We start from the raw sequence: 19,019 nt of genomic DNA, 5'->3' as shown, positions 1-19,019 counted from the left end.
TTATCTAAGGAAAAGGTCAAAAAACTTGATGCATGATGGGGAGTCACACCAAAGTAATTTCGGTATAGAGCCATTTCTTTTTCGCTGGACAGAAAATATATTCAGACTTTTATTTCATATATTTCAGGTTGATTCAATATATTCAAGGTTTATTCAATATATTCGGGCTTTTATTGTAATATATAATTTCCCAAACCTTATCCTGTGGTCTGTTTTCCAGAATTCTGTAAGTGTGCTAGAGAAGCTAAGATGATTTCAGAACTGTAAAAACAAATAAACAAACAAACAAAACAAAACCCCACCACAACTTCTTTATTCCTGACAATGTTTCTGTTCTCTGTTTCAGTTCTTATGCTACCCATTTTTTTTTAGTGGCCCCAATCCTCCTGCACACATACAAGCCTCAGCAGTATCTTTCTTTTCCCAAATATGAGAACAGAAATAGAGAACAGAAACGCTCTCACAAAGAAACAAGAGCTTTTCTGCGCAAATTCTTGTCCTGCAACACCTGCGATGATGACAAAATTGGTCAATATAGTTTTTATTTCAGCAAATCATACATAGACTGTAAAAAAATGCATCTGTATCATAACCTTTAAACACTATCAGAGCTGTGATGACAGTGTGTGATTGGTTGAGAGTGTCTACAGTGTCTGAGGTCATCAAAATGATTTGCACGTTATTACACTCATGAAACGGCACACTTTAAGACTGAAATGCTTTCCAGTTCATAAAGTGAATTGAAATTCCATGTTAGAGCGAAAGAGGAGAGCAAAAAACAAAAGTTAGAGATGGAGAAAAAAAAAAACAGTTACATGGCACTTTTAATGTGTTAACATGGAATTTCAACAGATATTTGATCCAAAATGAAGCCAAACGGCAGACTAATCAATGAAAATTAACATAGGAGCTTAGGTGATCCCGGGTCTGCATAGACAGTCACGTGACTTATCGACAATACACATCTGGGATCAGATTCAGTTTTCAACCCTGACAGATACACACAATAAGTATTTTAGAGCAGATCAGATACAAATCAAGCTTTTGAAACAAAGTAAAAGCAAACACTGTAAGATGAACATTGTCTTCTCATATAAAGCTGTCTAAACCAAAGCTTCCTCTAGCCAGTGTATAATATATAAAACATTTTCAAATCCAGCAGAATCTAAGTGTTTTTACGCCTTAACTGCTAAGCATCTCTGTGCTTATCTACATTCTAGCTATCCTATGTAACAAATCAGAAAATCTGAAGTATGGCCTAAGTACCACCATCATAAGAGAGACCCAAAACACATGCCAGACCAAAGTCCAAGTAGTATACAGGCTTAACAGTGAAGCCGCTCTTATGCAGTGTAACGGTGCGTTTAAGTCAGTCCAGAAAGCATGCTTCCCCGACTTTGACCACCACTACAAGGCACACCTTTCCCCTTTAACCTTCCCCCAACATATAATGTTATCAGATCTGCATGGATCTATGTTGTTACTGCTGTGCAGGAGACTTGTTCTGTTACTCTGTGTGCTAACACGTTAAGTCAGAGACTGTATCTGAAAATGCAAAAACATCAACTGCACCCTATCTTTTAAACAATTTTTCAGCAGTTTTCTTTGTGCTCATCAACCCATTAAAGGTCAATAAACATGTTTTAATCACACGGATTTGTGGCTGAACCACTTTACAACTATCCAAGCGTAGTCTCATCTATAAACGCTTGAAGGATTCACCCCCCTCCCCCCAACCTCAACCTCTGTTGTTTTTTTGAGTTCCTCAAAGGTTTGGCCTCGGGTTCAATAGAAACAACATCACGCAGTATTGGACATGCTAAGACAAATCTGTTTCATCTTCTGTATTCATCCTAAAGTGGATCAGAAACCAGATAACAGTAATACCCCACCAACAGCACCACCGGCCATATAGTAATTTGTCTTTCCTTGTTGCTGAGCATTTGATTTGTGTCTCATTGAAAACAGCTAGCACGTCGCTTCTGATTGTTATCCAACTGGCATTTTTTTGTTGGTTTAATTTTTTGCCTTAATTCTCCTAATGAAGCATGTCTAACTCTTATCTTGTTTTTCCACACAGTTACAGTCACAGTTACAAATCAAGATCAAAAGAAACCTAAAGAGTGCAATATTCTCTTATCTACATCATCAACATCCCACCTATACAACAGGAACATTTGATAAGGATTAAAGAGGTGGGTGCGGGGGAGAAGATGGAGGAATGAAGAAGGGGGGGAAATCTCTTTAACATTGTGCCTTTGGCATCAACACACTCGGGCATCGGAGTGGTGCACAAAGACAGGACACAGACTGGAGGACACGGACTGTCCAATGAAGGGAAAGGTCTTTGCACATGTGACCAAATCCAACGCAGTGGATTGGTTATCGATTAGTCCTTATAATATTCTCTGGTTGGCTGACACACAAGTGAACAAGTGCCATGAACCACTCATATTTTATACTTAAACAGGAACAGAAATCATAAACTTTTTTCCAGGAATACTGATTTTTTTTTTCTAACTTATGAACAAACAATACACAGAGAGTAGTCCATAGGCTGTTAGTACGATTAAGTATCTGCCCGGGGAGTCACCTAGAAACGTGCAGTTTGACCAAACAAACAGTTTTCTCTTTTTTTTTTTCTTTTTTTTCTTTTGTTTAAAATTTATGACAGGTATTCGTCGTCGTCATCATCATCCTCATCTTCAATGTCCTCGTCATCCATACCGGTCTGGTCATTGAGGACAAATGAGTCTTCATCGTCATCAGTGAACAGCGAGTCTCCACTGCCAGGGTCTCCAGAAGATTCCAAAATCACACCTGGAAACAGGAAGGAAACCCAGTTTTGTATCTAATAACGTCTGATACTTTTATAGGAAAAATTTAATCTACACAGTCATGAAAATGACAGCTTTCCTAGGACTCTACACACCCCTGAGAAAAACAAAGTACATCCAGTGATTCAGCAGCTTGTAGAACTACCTGTAGCAACAGTAACTGAAAGTAACTGCTTTCTGTGTGACTTTGTCTCTCACATCTTTGTGGAAGAATTTTATACCACTATTCTTTGCAATGCTGCATCAGTTCTTAGGCATTTGTTGAGTGAACATCTGCCTATGTTTACTTCTAAGAAACTACGTCTCTCTAAGATCCTCTTTTTATACCCAATTGTGTGACTGACATGTTCACAATTAATCTGATTAGCTGCAGACAGAGCTGCCCTGTGCTCGAGTTGTCTGGCTTCAAAAAGCTATTACTGTGAGAGCAAAAACACTCACTAACCAATGTGTGACCTCACTATGGCTACTTCTGTCTGTTATTTACAGTCACATAGTGAATGTATTCCACTCATTCTGATAGAATTTTGGTCCAGTGGACTATCTTTGCCTGCACAATAATGATATGGACCAGAACCTCTCTCCCTGTGTGATGCAGCCACACCTTTGGAGTCACAGCCAAAGATATCACCATGACACCATGACACTTACACTTAAAGCAATAGTGTGGAGATAAGCTTAGGTGAGAAAAATCGAGCTTCGGGACAAACAGCATGAGGATTTTGTTGCCTTTGAAAGAGCCGCACTCGCTAGGTTTCCCCTATTTTCAGTTGCTGTGCTAAGCTAAACTACCTAGCTGGTGGATGTAGCTCAATTTTTATTTAAATACCATGGCAGTGGCAACGGTCTTCTTATCCAGCCTCCAGCAAATTGATGAACAGAAAAAGATGACAGGCTTCATGAGCTTACATTGATATCTGTGATTTATTTCCTCTCCCTTAATTTTTCCCCTCATGCTGTGTGTCTCTCATTTTCTTAAACACGCACACTTGACACGCTTGGATGTCTTGCCTACCGCAGTCTGCAGGGCCATGAGTGCGTGAGCCAGCCACCTCGTTGCCATAGCGATCCACACACCAGCACTGGCCGCTGCTGCTGTGACACTGGTGGGTCCGATAGTAACCTTCCTCATCACAAGATGGCAAATACTGACCTACAGGAGCGAGCCAAAACACACACGATGAGTTCAGGCCGCACAGCGTTTGTGCGCGTATTTGTGATTCTGCGTGCGTCTCACCGAGTAACTTCTTGCCTGCTTGCTTTTTGTTGATAATGGACAGCTCTGCTTTGCATGGGGAATCTGAAAGAGACCGACAAGGGACACACTGTTGACAGACTGCAGAAGTCTGCTTTTCTGGGAATGCATCTGTATGCGTAAATCTTCCTTCCTTTGTCTGCTTTTGTGCTTTCATATCGATGCTTGTTTGTGTACCTCCTATGACTCGTGGGTAAATAGTCTCCCTTTATTACCCCAAAACAAGTTTTCATCCCTGGTTTCATACAAATGTGTTTTTCATGCATTTTTTTGTATGACACTGTTTTGCATTTTATTGTGCTGTACAGACTACTATAATATTCAGTGCTGAGAAAAAAAGGCTGCTGCGACTGAATACAAGGTCTCTCTTATTATTATATCTGTAGAAGTTTGAGACTGAAAACTTAGATCTTGTTTTCAAACCTTTGCACATTTTCAGTTGATTATGGCTTGCTAAAGTGACAGAAGAGACTGAATAGCAAAGTAAAACTGCTACATTAAAGCGATAAAGATGCGGCAGGACAGACATCACAAATCAGTCCATCAGGCAGGTTTATAAGCAAACGGCTAGGTTAAATAATATAAACCACTTTATTTAGGTGGTAAAATTTAAAATGCATTTCAAAGGTTGTAATTGAATCTTTACCACGTTTGCAATAGTGGACAGCTGAGGTCATCATTTTACTAATTTAATGTAAATGTCTTTTCCAAATAAAGCTCTGCAAACTAATATAACTGGGTCCTTGTGTTTCTTCCACTATGATCTGAGCACATTATTCAGTACAAACAATGTTACAGTTAAAAAAAAAACAGCTCATGTCGGTGTGTCCTTACCTGTGTACCTCTGGAAGCCTGTGCACCACTCAGAACTGGTTATAAATTTGTCTGCATTTATATCGCAAGATTTGAAGAAAGCGTCTGAGCAGGGCTCATTCCTGTCCAGATAGAGGCTCCTGATCTCTGATTGGTCCAGCTGTAGGTCAAAGTTAGTGTCCAGCCGGGAGAACATCCAACCCAGAGGGTCCTTACAAATAGGTGATGTCCCAACTTCAAACTCTGTGGGTGGGGGGAGATCAAAGAGAGTGGGTGGCTATATTAAGTGTTTTTGTTTATGACTGAGTGTGTCACTAAAGCCACCCTACTCACTGTTCTTCTCTGGCTTCTGGATCTTGACCCTCTTGTGGTTGCCGTTCTCATGCAGCACTCTGAACCAGTCTCTCAGGCGGCTCACCACCTCCTTCAGCTCCGACTCACTGCACACTGCAGAATAGTGACACTAAAGATTAATGACAGGAAAGTGACACTTTAATGTCCCCCTGCCTCCTCATGGACACCAGGAGTTAAGAGTCAGCTATGGCACAGAAACTTTAAGCAATTTGCTATCGCAACGACCCTTCACCAGGGCAGGAGTTTTATAATAAAGATGGGGCTGAACACCGTGGCAAACCCCACCCAGGCTTGCAGCGTGTGCATTCAAGTGTGCAAAACTGTGTACCTTTCTTCTCTGCGGAGCTCTGTTCAAGCTGAGAGGGACAAGGACACATGCCAGGGCACTTCACAGTAATCTTCTTTCCCGTGATGCATGCCTGGTAGTCTAACTTACACTGATTGAGAGTGACAGAGACAGAAGGGACGAGGCAGAAGAGGAAGCAGAATCAGGATGCATGTCTCATCAGGGGGAAATGAAAAAAGTGCGACTTATGGGTGAGAGGTGATTAGATTATGTGTTTGTGTGTGCAGGCACCTTGGTGGAGTAGGTGTGGCCATCACTTCCACATACGGGCGAGGGGTGAACCACGGGGCACGGTGTGCACTTTGACCCTGGACTCTGGTACAGATTGGCATCTTTAAAGCTGGAGAGAAGATTGAAAAGACTTGTTGTTTTTCACAATCACTGAATATCTGAGTGTTAAAACATGTCAAATGAAGTACCATTTGACAATGATGCCTTCATCACAATGCCTCGTCGGGCCCGCCCTCCCAGTTTCCTTTAAATCTAAATCTTTTCTAAGCATTTTGGATCTGTGCTGGATTGTCTTGTTCCTACGTCAGTTTCAAAAAAATGAGACGAGGATTTAGGATTTGTGTGTGATTATTTTCTGATTTGCTTGCACACTGTAGTGGGAATTGTGTTGTTGCTAAGAATGGGAAATGGGGTCAGTATGGTGTTACTGTCCTCTGTCCAGTCTGCAGTGTCCTAGACAGAAAAACACACACACGTACAAAGCCCATTCATATCACTTGGCAGGACTTTGGGTCCATTGTAAGAAAGCGCCAGTGCCGCGGGTAATTGGGCCAAACCGTAATGTCACACAACAGTCGCAAGAGACTGGAAACCAGTAAACTAGCTGGAAGAGAAGGAGAACAGCAGCCCCTCTGGTGCTGCTACTTATTATGCTCCATACATTAAAAAAATTAAAATAAAAAAAATAAAACGCAAAACACAAAACTCTGATTTTATTTTTTTCCAAAATTCTCTCTCATTCATGTTCCACTTCATCACAGAAACATCTGAAAAGAAAAATAAGGGGCAGCTGGACACACAGGCTTGTTAAAATATCAAGCGTGTGTGTGTGTGCACTCTTACCTAACTCGCCTCTGGCTGACACAAGTGGCAGTCTTATAATCCTCAGCCACACACACCTTGTGGCGACTGCATTTGATTTTCAGACAAGGGTCTTTGGCTGGATCAAGGCCTAAAAATACAGAAGAGACATACACAAACATGAGGGCTTTTTAACATGTGTATGCAACATTTACAGCCTTATATATAATTCGTAATACTATGAGCAACGGTTAGCTTTTCCTTTTTGTTGTTTCAAAATCTAGATCAATGGTTCATAGTTAAACGATGTGCTTCTTTTCATTTTCACATCTCAGTGACGTGAAAAGTTGTTTAAAGCTGAAGTGCATTTGTGCGTGTTTATTTGAGTTGGTATTTACACACGTGTCTCCCACACTGAACTCAGAGCCATAATGCCCTTAAGTATCCTCGCAGCTAAAAACAGATGGAAATGGTTTTAGAGGCTACTTCTGATCTTACATCAGCATCCGTTGAGTGTCATTTATATGTGTGCTCTTGTGGAGATCCTCAAACTGATCTACTGTCAGATCCCACAGGCACAGAGGCATATGGCACTAAAGGTGGGGGCTGATTTTGGATCTGAATTTTGAAGCAGACGGTATGATCCCTGCCAGTAAAGACAAGCTAGCTGCTTCTGACCCCGTGTCAGCTTTCAGTGAGTCACCTATGAGCAAAACCTAAGGCCCTTAGCTGTTCCCAGAACAGTCTGTGAATGACCTTTGCTCTAAAGAACCTTACTGTAATCCCTGAGCAGCTTTGGAAGATTATCCTGCCTCCACCCACCAACACACTATCTAATGCTATTGTTTGCCTGACATGTCTGTGTGTGGATGCGTTTGAGGATACAGCGATAAGTGAGAGTTCATGTCCTGACGTGCCTCGATGTGTGTAAGAGCTTAGCACTGTCAGTAATACAATGGGACATTAGAAGATAAAAGAACAGGAAATCATCCTGTTTTTTCGGCCTGTTGCTGTAGTTAAAATAATTGGGGATGGCTTACAAGTAAAACCTTCAAAATCTCGTTTTATAAGAAAGAGCCACCATGATGATATTTATACACTGTATATGAGCATGGCTTGTATCAACCTGCACAACAACCTGGTGGATGCCAAACAGAGTGACAACCTCTATAAGAACAGGAAACTGTTGAAAGTGTATCCATCTTTTTTTTCCTGCTTTGACCAGTTCATATTACACTACGTCTGCAGATTGATGCATACACCAAGGGTCCGACTTACTAATGCACTTTACAAAGAGGGTGCAGTGACATGATCGTGCGTGTTAGACGTGGGAACTTTTTGCGACTGTCTGTGTTGCATATGTATTTCTAGAAGTTCTTTTCTCAAGGTGCAAAATATAGGAAGATATTTTAAATCAAGTACAAAAACTAATTTACTAACTTTTGTGACACACAATTTCCTGCTAATTGCATCAACATTTAATGTGGAATGTTTTTATTCTTATGTTATTTTTTGCACTTCATATCGAAGTGAACTGAATGTGCCTGTGTTTAGGAAACAGCACAACTTTTGTATTTGGGATTGCACTCACGTGTTATTTTGACCACATTTAGCAAATCTGGCCATATGTCTGCAGACTGATGAAGATGCTAAACGTTCATCAAATGAGTCTCTGCAAGCTTAGCCTGCCTGACATTACCTCCTATAATTCCTAATCACAAAGAACACATGGACCAAGTTATAAATATATAACTATGACTATTCCGTCCTCTTATTTTGATTATTTTAGGACTAACACAGCCACTTCAGGTCTGACTCTTTCTCAATCACACCCACCTTGATCAAAGGGCTTGGATGGAGTCCATGTTCCAGGCTCCTGAAATATGGTTAGTCAACAAACATATCATGAAAATACTGCTCAGATCACATATTAAGCAAATATTTCACTACACATGATCACCGTACACAGACTACAGATTAAAGAGTCATACAAACCTCAACTTCCTTTATGAGAAAGCATTACGGAAACAGAGAGGCAGGAATTAATTCTGATTAGGTTTAGCACTTGGACACACACACACAAGCATACAGTGTCATCAGGTATCATTGAGCATGCTTTGATTTTGTCAAGATAATATTGATGTTATGAAAGTAGCTCTCCGTGGATAAAAGATGTCCTTGTCTCACTGTGTGTCAGTGCATGTGCTGTTTATCGTACTTCTTCATATCACTGAAAAGAGAAATTTGTTTCATGCAACAATACACGACAGTGCAATAGTAGTGCAGCTAGTGAAGCTTTGCACCATTTAAGGTGTGTAAAATTGCCGTTACTAACTGGATATGATTGAAATAAAAAGGATGATTAACATAGAAGCTAAATTGTGGTATCATAAGACCTCTATAAAAATGTGCAAACTAAGAGATCTTTTTTATGTTCTCTGCATAAGGAGAAGCCTTACAGAGATAAACATATATATCCCGAAAATATAAGTTATTTGTGATTCATTTTTATATTTAACATCCTACAAAAAGCTCTGCTCTATTAAAATCTTCCTTGGTGTAGTTGAATGATTCGGTTCATTGCCTGTGAAAATGTTCCCACAGTCTAAAAAAGGAATCCGCAGAGGTGAGCAATTTGCCAGCTTTTAATAGAAGGCCAAGATGGAGACACACCCAGCGGGTGCTGGCTTATGATGCAAATGTAAAAGGAGCTTAAGAACTTGTGAGCTCTGTGTTGTTTTGCTGAGGTCAAAGATCTCACTGTCTGGTCTCTCCCTCTGTCTCTGGGCATCCATTCAAACCCAACACCGCACCGCGGTCTCTCGGATTCTGTCACAATGGTAACCCTTTGTTGTCGTCTCACCTGTCTGCTTTCTGTTGTGTTTATCATCCACTTTCAGTCACACTCACACACATTACTGGAGATTACATCCGTTACAAGAAATCCAAAAGATTAATGTTTTTTCTCGTATGTGTGTACTAGCACTGAACCTTTTAGTCATACATGATGTTTGCATACAGTAATCAAAAAACATAACTAATTTATAAAACTGTCATATTTAGTGTTTTCAGTGCAATCACTACAAACTTTCCAGAAAGAAAAAAGGCAACAAATGAAACTAAATTCACTGTTAGCAGTTAGAGCTAATTTCAGAGTTTTAATGACAAAATACAATTATGACAAGGGATTTGTGTTTTAAACATAATGGCAATGCAGCTGAAAACCCAAGCCCTTTTTTCGAATGACTCTGAGTCTAAAAAGCAACCATTGACCTCCATGCCACAGATCAGAAAGATATTTTAAAGATCTTATAAGAAAAACTCATTTCAGCGCAACTACAATGCACAAAGACCAAAAACTCTCCTTGTGAATTTAGTGATAAATTGTAGTTGGAAATTCATAAATCATGCACTGATGGTTCAGTTCTGTGGAGTTCCTTTTACTTAGGCTCTTCTTCTTCTCTAAATATGGGATGAGGAATGATTAGGAAGTCGTTCATGTTCTATTTATGACTGGAGTCATTTAAAGCAGAACCACAACACAAGAATGACAAAACCACCTGTGAATACATCAGAAAGTGTCCCAGGACCTATGAGAGCGCCTCATACATCAATGGGCTCAACTTGACTTCCAAAGTAGGAAAAACCTCTGCCCTCCAAAACCCCCCATAATGTCAAATTTTTAACTTGGAAAACAGAAGTTGCTTCTGGAAAAAACCCTGACCCTCTGCTGTTGTGGCCACAGCTGGACAAACAGAAAAAAAACATCCCACAGATTTCAAAAGCTGAAGTCTAAAAGCACAAAGTGAAAAACTCCCACAGTACTGATGGAGATGCCTTCCTTATTGATGACCTTCCTGTGTGTACTCAAATGCAAAACAGTGAAGACGTGCTTGCTTTGTGCAGTAATCTTCAGCATGTGACTGTGATTGGAGGCCACTTTGCTGAAATGGGTTTGCTAAGTGTCTCTCTAGAAGAAGTTACAGCATGATGTTTGCAGTATTAGACATTATGAATGTGAACTAGCTCGCGCATCAGTCTGCTGCACATTAATACATGAATGAAAACGAAAATAACAAGCCATAGACCTTTCTGTCTGTCTCTGTATTAGTATGTGTCTTTACTTCTATTATTTATCATTTCACTTAGAATACATAAATAAGTTTAGGTATGAGTGTATGGCTTCAAAGAAACATTTTTTTTGGTGGCCTCTGATTTCTATGGACACAGTTTCCTCTCGTTCTCCCTCGTACAGAGCAGATTAATTGTGCTGCTGTGATATATTTTGGCCATACATCACTTTGTACATGGAGAAATGCGATGTGCTGCAGTGGTTTGAACGGGAGAGAGATGAATTGTGAAAAAGCAGTGACAGCGGAAGGCCAGAGTAACTACAGTTATGAAGCAGTTATTGCTTGGGCCACAGTGAGAAACTACACAACAGCAAAGACAAATGTGCTCCACCAAAAACAGGTTAAAAACTTAAATGAAGATGAAAGGAAGTTTAAAAAAGAAGAAGAAGAAGAAGAAGAAGAAGAAGAAGACAGCCTAGTTGAGCTTTACAGCTCTGGCATGGCAGGACGTTTGGGAATATGAGTGTACTTTTACAAATATGAAGTACTGCAGTGTGCTTTTCCAAATTATCTACTTTGGATGTGCTTGACAAGTTTGCACTGTTTTTCTAACATCTTACTCCAGTTCACTTGTATAGATTATTGATCTCTTTCTGCAGTTTTTCTGCAAAGTTTTGTTTAAGATTTTTAGCAATCATAGCACACAGTACTGCAGACTTCTTGTATTTGGACCAATGAAAGAACTGCTCACAACGACAGAGTTGCTGACCTGCAATATATGACTAAATGTTGTATCTTGACTTAAACCAATTATACGAAATGTGTGAAGGCAAAGCAAATGCTTCTATTTTACTTTTTTTTGTAGTCTATAAGTGACAATGATGTACAGGGTGGGCCATTTATATGGATACACCGTAATAAAATGGGAATGGTGATAACAAAACAAAACAATGGTGTGCTTGGTTTCCACGTAACTTTATTCTTTCATGAGTTATTTACAAGTTTCTCTTTGTTCACAGCCATTGACATGTCGAAGAGGTTAACACGTGAGGAGTGGATCGAAATTGTGTTGATATCTGGTGAACGCAGTAACTGGGTCATAGCAGCAGATTTCAATGCAAGACACCCTACGAGACCACCCATCTCCCATGCTACAGTTAGCAAACTGCTTGCTAAGTTTCGTTAAACTGGTTCAGTGTTGGATTTGCCAAAATGTGGACGCAAGAAAACTGTCACTGATGAAGAAACATCAGTGGCTGTCCTAGCTTCATTCAGCAAGAGCCCACAGCGTAGCACTCGCCGCATGTCACTGGAGAGTGGCATTAGTCGAACATCCCTTCGGCGGATATTAGCTACTCACAAATGGCACCCTTACAAACTCCAGCTACTGCAGCATCTCAACGAGGATGACCCAGATCGGCGCACAGAATTTGCAGAATGGGCAAAACAAAAATTGGAACAGGACCCTCAGTTCACGCAGAAGATTTTGTTCAGTGATGAGGCAAACTTTTATGTGAATGGTGAAGTTAACAAACAAAACCACCGCTATTGGTCTGACACTAACCCACATTGGATGGATCCCTCCAAGACTGTTGGAACAACAAAAGTGATGGTTTGGTGTGGTATATGGGGTACAACGATAGTGGGTCCATTCTTCATCAATGGAAACCTCAAGGCCACTGGATATTTGAAATTGCTACATGATGATGTGTTTCCCTCTTTATGCACTGAAGCTGGCACGTTCCCTGAGTTTTTCCAGCAAGATGGTGCACCACCACATTATGGGTGCCAGGTCCGAGCATTCCTAGATGAACAGTTTCCTTGAAAGTGGATTGGTCGTCGTGGGCCAGTTGAATGGGCCCCAAGGTCTCCCGATCTGACCCTCTTAGACTTTTATCTTTGGGGTCATCTGAAGGCAATTGTCTATGGTGTGAAGATACGAGATGTGCAGCACCTGAAACTGCGGATACTGGATGCCTGTGCTGGCATTTCTCCTACGGTGTTGCTATCAGTGTGTGAAGAGTGGGAGAAGAGGGTTGCACTGACAATCCAACACAATGGGCAGCACATTGAACACATTTATAAGTGGTCAGAAACTTGTAAATAACTCACGAAAGAATAAAGTTACGTTGAAACCAAGCACACCATTGTTTTTCTTGTGACATTACCAATAAGTTTGATGTGTCACATGGCCCTCTTCCTATTGAAAAAACAAAAGTTGTATCCAAGATGGCCGACTTCTAAATGGCCACCATGGTCACCACCCATCTTGAGGAGTTTGCCCCCTCACATATACTAATGTGCCACAAACAGGACTTTAATATCACCAACCATTCCCATGTTATTACGGTGTATCCATATAAATGGCCCACCCTGTAGAATGATTTACACTGTTGAACTGAAGCTGTTTACCCCAACATCCCCATTATGAAAAAAAAAAACACAACTTCAACTGTCAAGAGTGTCTCCCTGTGTCTTGCTTCCTTGCCTGCTGTGTTGAGGAATAGGGTTAACTCTTGCTCTTTCTTAGCTCTAATTAATTTCTCCATCTTGTCCTTTATTGTTAATCCTTCTGACCTTCACTACAGACACTTTGGTACTCTTCACATCGTGTCTCTCTAGCTTCAAATGATAAAAAAAATGCTGTGGTAAAGGTGAGCATCTGCTTCTCTTGCTTAGAGTTACACACACAATCTGAGGTCTTCTTTAGCATTAGGAAAGCACACAGAGCAGAGATGAAGCCATATAGTGAGGTATTTGTTTCTGTTCAGGATGTGCCCCTTCCAGCAGTGCAAACTGTGGAGACTGAATAATGAGAACATTGCATTATAGGGCCAGGCCCTCTAGACCAGTCAAGACAACAAAAGTGCTTGCGGTCTGATTCCTTAATGGAATCAACAGACGCACGCACACAAGCACGGACTCACACACACGCACACATGAGCGCACGTCCATGCACAGACAGCTCTACAAACAAACATACTTATCACTACAGCCCTGACTGCAGTGCCAGAATCTGTCAGCACTACAAAACATCAAATAACTGGAAGAATGCACTTCAGTGCACATGCAACCCGCCACCCACTTTCCTAAAAAACACAGAAAACCTAAAATTCAACAATAGACCTAAAGGTCTCCTGAGTGCGCTCGAAAATAGCAACTTTTCAATTTATCTCTCCATTTGTTTCCACCTCTATTCCTCGCTCTCCCTCATGGTTTTAACAGCCTTTTTTTCCTCATGTGCACCAAATCATGCAAACACAACAGTGTGTGGCTAATACCCTAATTTGCTGCTGTGGGTATCGATTTGATGCGGTTTTATCCGGATGCCTGTAGAAACATTTCCTAGTGACTATCTTGCTTCCGACAACCGCTTTTCTCACCTTTACTTCACATTTTCACAGATCTGATTTCGGTGCTTCTAATTGCATCCTAATGACCTCCTTTCCTGTCCTTGTTACCTTCCTTCTGATGTCCAACAGGAGAAATATGTACATTTTTTTCACTGTGCCAGCTCTGCTCGTCTTGCTCAAGCTTGTCGCATGCATGCACTCGCAAACACATACAAATCTACACTGAGGTGCTTTGAAGTGGAAAACGCCTGAAGCTCTGTACCTTTCCTACATCATTCACACTCCACAACACAAACAGTGTAGGACTCTCACACACACACATATACAGAGAAAACACAGAGACAGGAGCGACTACAAAAAGGTATAATCTGCTCTTATGAGAGTGGCCTACACAAGATGTTATTTTCCTCCTATAATATACCACACAATAAATTGGCGTGAATGTCATCACGCATCACTCATCATGTTTTTCCTCCAATTGTTAACAGTCTCTTTGCTCTGTGCCAGTGCTGCAAGCAGGCCAAGGTCCAGCAAGAGAAGCAGAATGTCTAAAAACTGAGATGGCACCAGTGCTGAATAAGACAGCCCCATGCCTCCACAGCCACCCTAACAGGACTTAACAGTTAACCAGTGGCCAAGATCCCATATAGTGCACTTAGCATGAAACCCACTTATGGCTCTTGCTGAAAAAAAAAATAAAAAATACAGGGCTGACATATAAAATGAAAATCACAGGAAAAAGTTGTGCATTGGTGGAAGAACTGTGTATGTTTCACTATTTAAAAAAAAATCCTTTTTAGCTTTTAATTTGCTTTAAACTGTTCTCAACTTTGTTCCATTTGTTTTTATTGCTATTAACGAGTCTTGAGCCACCTCTTATCACTTTTCATTTTTATGGAAATTGGTGCAGAAATTTACTGAAATAGGTAAACATACAAGTGAAAAGGAAAAATAATTTGTACAATTCTAACGTGCTTGAAAGTCATTGTGTGGTATGACCAGCTTTATTTTTCAAGATGATCCCACACAGATGGATCAACTGCAGGGCCAGATGTATCTCTCTTAACTTTTAGATACTGTTCATCTGCTGTAGATTCTTTTTTAAGGCTTGCCACTTCTTCATTTGTCTTCCACAGTTTCCTCAAATTTTTTTAAGTACACACTGCACACCTGTTGTGACACACCAAGTTGTCGGCTAGTGTCTCTTTGGAATTCACCTTGTTGGTGCAAAAACACAAATTTATACCTGTCAAATTAAGTTATCTTTGGCATTTTTCATAAATTCAACTAAAGAAACAGGAGCAAATTCTCTGTTTTTACGACAGGCTGCTAGTAACAAAGTGCTTAAACATACAATTGAAAATTGGTTTTTTGCTAAGTCATCTGCTTTGTAGATACAACTGACTCAAACCTCGAGTTAGGTGCTTTTTTTGTGCTTGATTGACTCATAGGTCAGTGTTAACAAACAAACTAACAAATAAAATAAAAACATTTTACAGTTACATGGACTAGGTTGAAAATGAGTGAAAAAGCAGCCAATGTCCAATGAAAAACTTTGAAAGACCAGAAAGCCTGAAGAACTATTAGTCAAGACCATTAAAAAACCAAAAACAAGAAAGCCTGGATCCTTGGAAGCACAATGTAAAGAAACGAGGGGTGGCTTTTGCATAACTGCAGATGCACACAAGGATTTGCAACACTCACAACATTTAAAGTTAGAGGAAATGTTTAAGATAACCTAGCCTGCTATTTGGTCATTTGACAAAGTCTTATGGGAATATTTTTTTTTATTTGTGGTCCTTTGTGAATCTTAGACAGCTATGGAACAGTTAAAAGACAACTTCATGCATTGCAATCACATGACTTTAATTAAATAGTGTTTAAATCCCTGCAGGGGAAACCCCAACTTAAAAAAAGCTGATGTAACCACTTCCTGTATAGAAACATTATGTAGGCCATGTCTCCAAAACAAAGTTCATATGTATTCACAAGTTGTGCTCGATGTCTTGTGACAGTCGGTTGCAGCTTTCCTGTGCTGCTCGCTGGCCCCTCGAGCTCTAACCTCTGTTCAGCGAGTGCACACAGTATGTGACAGCAGCGTGACACTGTTGAAGTGATTGTGTTCCTTAATGCATGACTGTATCAGTCAAATTGCCATCACCTCTAACTATAGTGCATCATCATTAGCACAGAAACAGAATCGGAAATTAGACTCCAGAAGCATTGCACAGGTGTTAATTATCTACAAACACAGCAAGCCTAACAACAGATGTGTTTCATCTAGTTCCACAGAGAAGGTGCACTGAATATGATTTTATTTCTTTTTTAAAAACTTAGATTTTAATGGACCTATATTTGGATTGTTAGATTTCAACCACAGTGTTGAAATGCATACAAAATATGCAAAAGAAAGATGAATAGATTGAACATAGCTGCTTTATAAAATGTACAGATACATTACTGCGTGCAAGAGTGCAAAAAAGAAAAAACCCCCAACAAAACCACACAGACAGACAATTTAGGACACAACCTTAAAACGGGAAATGAAAGGCACACACGTATATACAGAGCATTCAGTACTTTTGCACTCCACCTCTAACTCTAATGCCTGCTGAGCCTCAAGGTTAAATCACACAGATGTGAATGCACACAAAGCTTTCAGCTCACCGACAATCATTCTACATGCTTTCATGTTTCCTTTCCATTCTCATTACTCTGCCGCTTCTTCTCACCTGTCTATCTGTCCATCTATCTATCAATTCTTATGCATTAACAGTAACAAAGCTCTGCTAACTCTTTCTTTCTACTGCCTTGTTGTAGCTCAGGACGTCAGATCATCCTAAATAGCACACGGCGCGCAGTTAATCACATTTCCTCTCTTCTTGGTTCTGACACTCTATTTGGATAATCCAAATCCTGTTCAATAGTTGGACCTGAATGTATCACATGGCTCCACCTGAGCTGATGGGATCACACTTAAGTGTGACTGGCAGAGAAAGTGAGACAAATAAGTACAAGTTACATAGAAAGCCGTGTATAAAAAACAGCACTTTCTCTTAGCTTTAAAAAAATAAATAAATAAATAAATAAATTTCACTTGCGCTTTTGTCGCTCTGCCTCTCTGTCGGATATCAAACACGTCAAGGACCTTCAGATAACAATTCCCAGTGCATTTGTTCAGCAGTGTGGTAAAACCACTCAGAGCTGGAGTACATTTTTTCTATCATGTTAAATCTGTTTGTTTTTCAGTCACTGAGGTACAGTACATAAGGACTGTTATGTGCAGACATGCTTATTTTCATATATCCCATCTTGTGTTTGAGTACAAGTTCAAGCCTGCACAAATCATTCCTGGTGTGGAGCCATTTAATCTGTGCCTAGAGGGAAGACATGTTTTTTTTAGCAAATACACACCACCTAAACTCTATTGGACAATTTCCAGTTTTTTATCTGTATAATACAGATGTTATGCCTTTAATTACAAGCTAAAAAATATTTAAGTATTGCTCAAGGTAAAAAAAAAAAAGTATTTCCATTACTGTAAAGATTGACTGTTGTTTATGGGCCACATGCATGCAGCCTGGCAGCAGGACCACATGGTCAGAGGCTACTGGTATGTGCCATGACAATCAGTGGCGGCATTAACTTCAGTAAGTGGCCCTAAATACCCACGTCAGGATAATCGTGGCTGACAGCACCTTGTTGAAGTCAGCTAGTTAAGACGCTGTTAAAAGAGGAGACCAAAAGGCGCACAACACATCGCGTTATATTCCTTTAATATTCCCACAGGGACCCACGGTGTGTGGGTTTAAAGTGGACTCGCTCTACATTGTTCATCTAGGCCTCGCTGCTGCTGACTCTCTCCTCATACCTGCTTATTATAATTAGGCCCCCTTTTGGGGGGACTCTGTGGTGCCTCACAGACAGCTCTGCGCCTTTGTGATTCGCACAGGCCTCGGCTATCTCTGCTAAGCAGGGACTGCTATCGCGGAAACACACTCACAGGCAAGGATCATCCCAGCATCGCTATTAGTGTATTTACTGTCTCAGCGGAGCGGCTGATGAACGTGTGACAAACGGCACAACGGGCCCCGTGACGCGGCGCTTGGACACAACGACAAAACGAGGAGCGCGTGATCACAAACCAATGAGGGTGGCTAGAGGGAGAGAAAAGAGAGGGGCTAGAGCGGGGCGTAAATGAGATAATGTGGAGTTGGGGTGGTGGGGGGCGATAATAATATAAGCCTGAAATGTTACTTACATCTCTGAATTTATCCCATTTCCCCGTGAGCCACTTATCATCCAGAAAATTGCCGCTGTCGGAGCGAGCGGAGACGTGTCCAAAGGCGACGGCGCACACACACAGCAAGGCGACGCTCAGCATCTGCGGACACACAACAGCACACACAGATAGAGAGAGGACACTGGATCCGGCTGTAGGACACCGCAATCGCGCTGAAACAGAAGCAGTTCAATCTGCGTCGCATCTGCGACGAATGCTGAGCGTCAGCTCGGTAAACATCAACACGGAGCTTTCTGGTGGTTTTTTCCTACCTTGTCGCATCAGCTGCTCTCCAGACTGTATGTGCTCGCTGCCGTTTCTGTCACTAGTAATAGCAGCCTCTCCTCCCTCGCCGTCTCTCCGCACCAGCTGTCTGTGCGCAGCAGAAAACGGGAACGCGCTCGAATGCGTGCACGAGCTCTGTGTCTTTTTCCTTTTTTTTGTATCCGCGCGTAGGAGACGCTCCTGATTGTTGGATGTGGTGCTGCTATCAGCTAAAGTGATTTCCAGTGATTACCGCTTACGAAAACTGTAGCGCTGGTCTTCAGTATGTGCAGTTTTGTGCAAGAATCTATTGTAATTCGCACTCCAACAAGAAGTTACTATCAGTATCTGTGATTTACATTTTTTTGTATACCTTTTCAATTAAATACACAAAAGGAGGTAAAAACAAA

The 19,019-nt window shown here is 40.9% G+C and overlaps 1 protein-coding gene across 2 annotated transcripts; it reads right to left on the bottom strand.

Moving 5' to 3' along the window:
• Positions 1–525: 525 nt before the first annotated feature.
• On the bottom strand, positions 526–18,752 carry spock3 (SPARC (osteonectin), cwcv and kazal like domains proteoglycan 3). Of its 2 annotated transcripts, XM_063476239.1 has the most exons (12): positions 18,618–18,752; positions 18,325–18,447; positions 8,633–8,641; positions 8,474–8,513; positions 6,680–6,788; positions 5,837–5,945; positions 5,588–5,696; positions 5,239–5,352; positions 4,927–5,148; positions 4,075–4,137; positions 3,853–3,990; positions 526–2,820 (listed from the first exon to the last, which is right to left on the bottom strand). In XM_063476239.1, exons 2-12 carry the CDS (start codon positions 18,445–18,447, stop codon positions 2,666–2,668), a joined length of 1,191 nt encoding a protein of 396 aa, XP_063332309.1. In that variant the 5' UTR covers positions 18,618–18,752; the 3' UTR covers positions 526–2,665. The 2 variants fall into 2 exon arrangements, with proteins under 2 accessions (XP_063332309.1, XP_063332310.1); XM_063476240.1 differs by lacking the exon at positions 8,633–8,641.
• Positions 18,753–19,019: the final 267 nt, after the last annotated feature.

This window comes from Pelmatolapia mariae, linkage group LG6 (genome assembly GCF_036321145.2).
Source record: "Pelmatolapia mariae isolate MD_Pm_ZW linkage group LG6, Pm_UMD_F_2, whole genome shotgun sequence".
Classification (NCBI taxonomy): Eukaryota; Metazoa; Chordata; class Actinopteri; order Cichliformes; family Cichlidae; genus Pelmatolapia; species Pelmatolapia mariae.
This window is presented reverse-complemented; position numbering and strand designations above follow the sequence as displayed.

What these genes read in the sequence shown, in the direction of transcription:
- spock3 (XM_063476239.1), bottom strand. Translation starts at nt 18,447, where the DNA reads ATGCTGAGCGTCGCCTTGCTGTGTGTGTGCGCCGTCGCCTTTGGACAC. An exon ending in GTCAGCCAGAGGCGAGTTAG is followed by an intron (nt 5,946 to 6,679) that starts GTAAGAGTGCAC and finishes TCTTCTCTCCAG; the next exon opens with CTTTAAAGATGCCAATCTGT. An exon ending in AGGCTTCCAGAGGTACACAG is followed by an intron (nt 4,138 to 4,926) that starts GTAAGGACACAC and finishes GGTCTCTTTCAG; the next exon opens with ATTCCCCATGCAAAGCAGAG.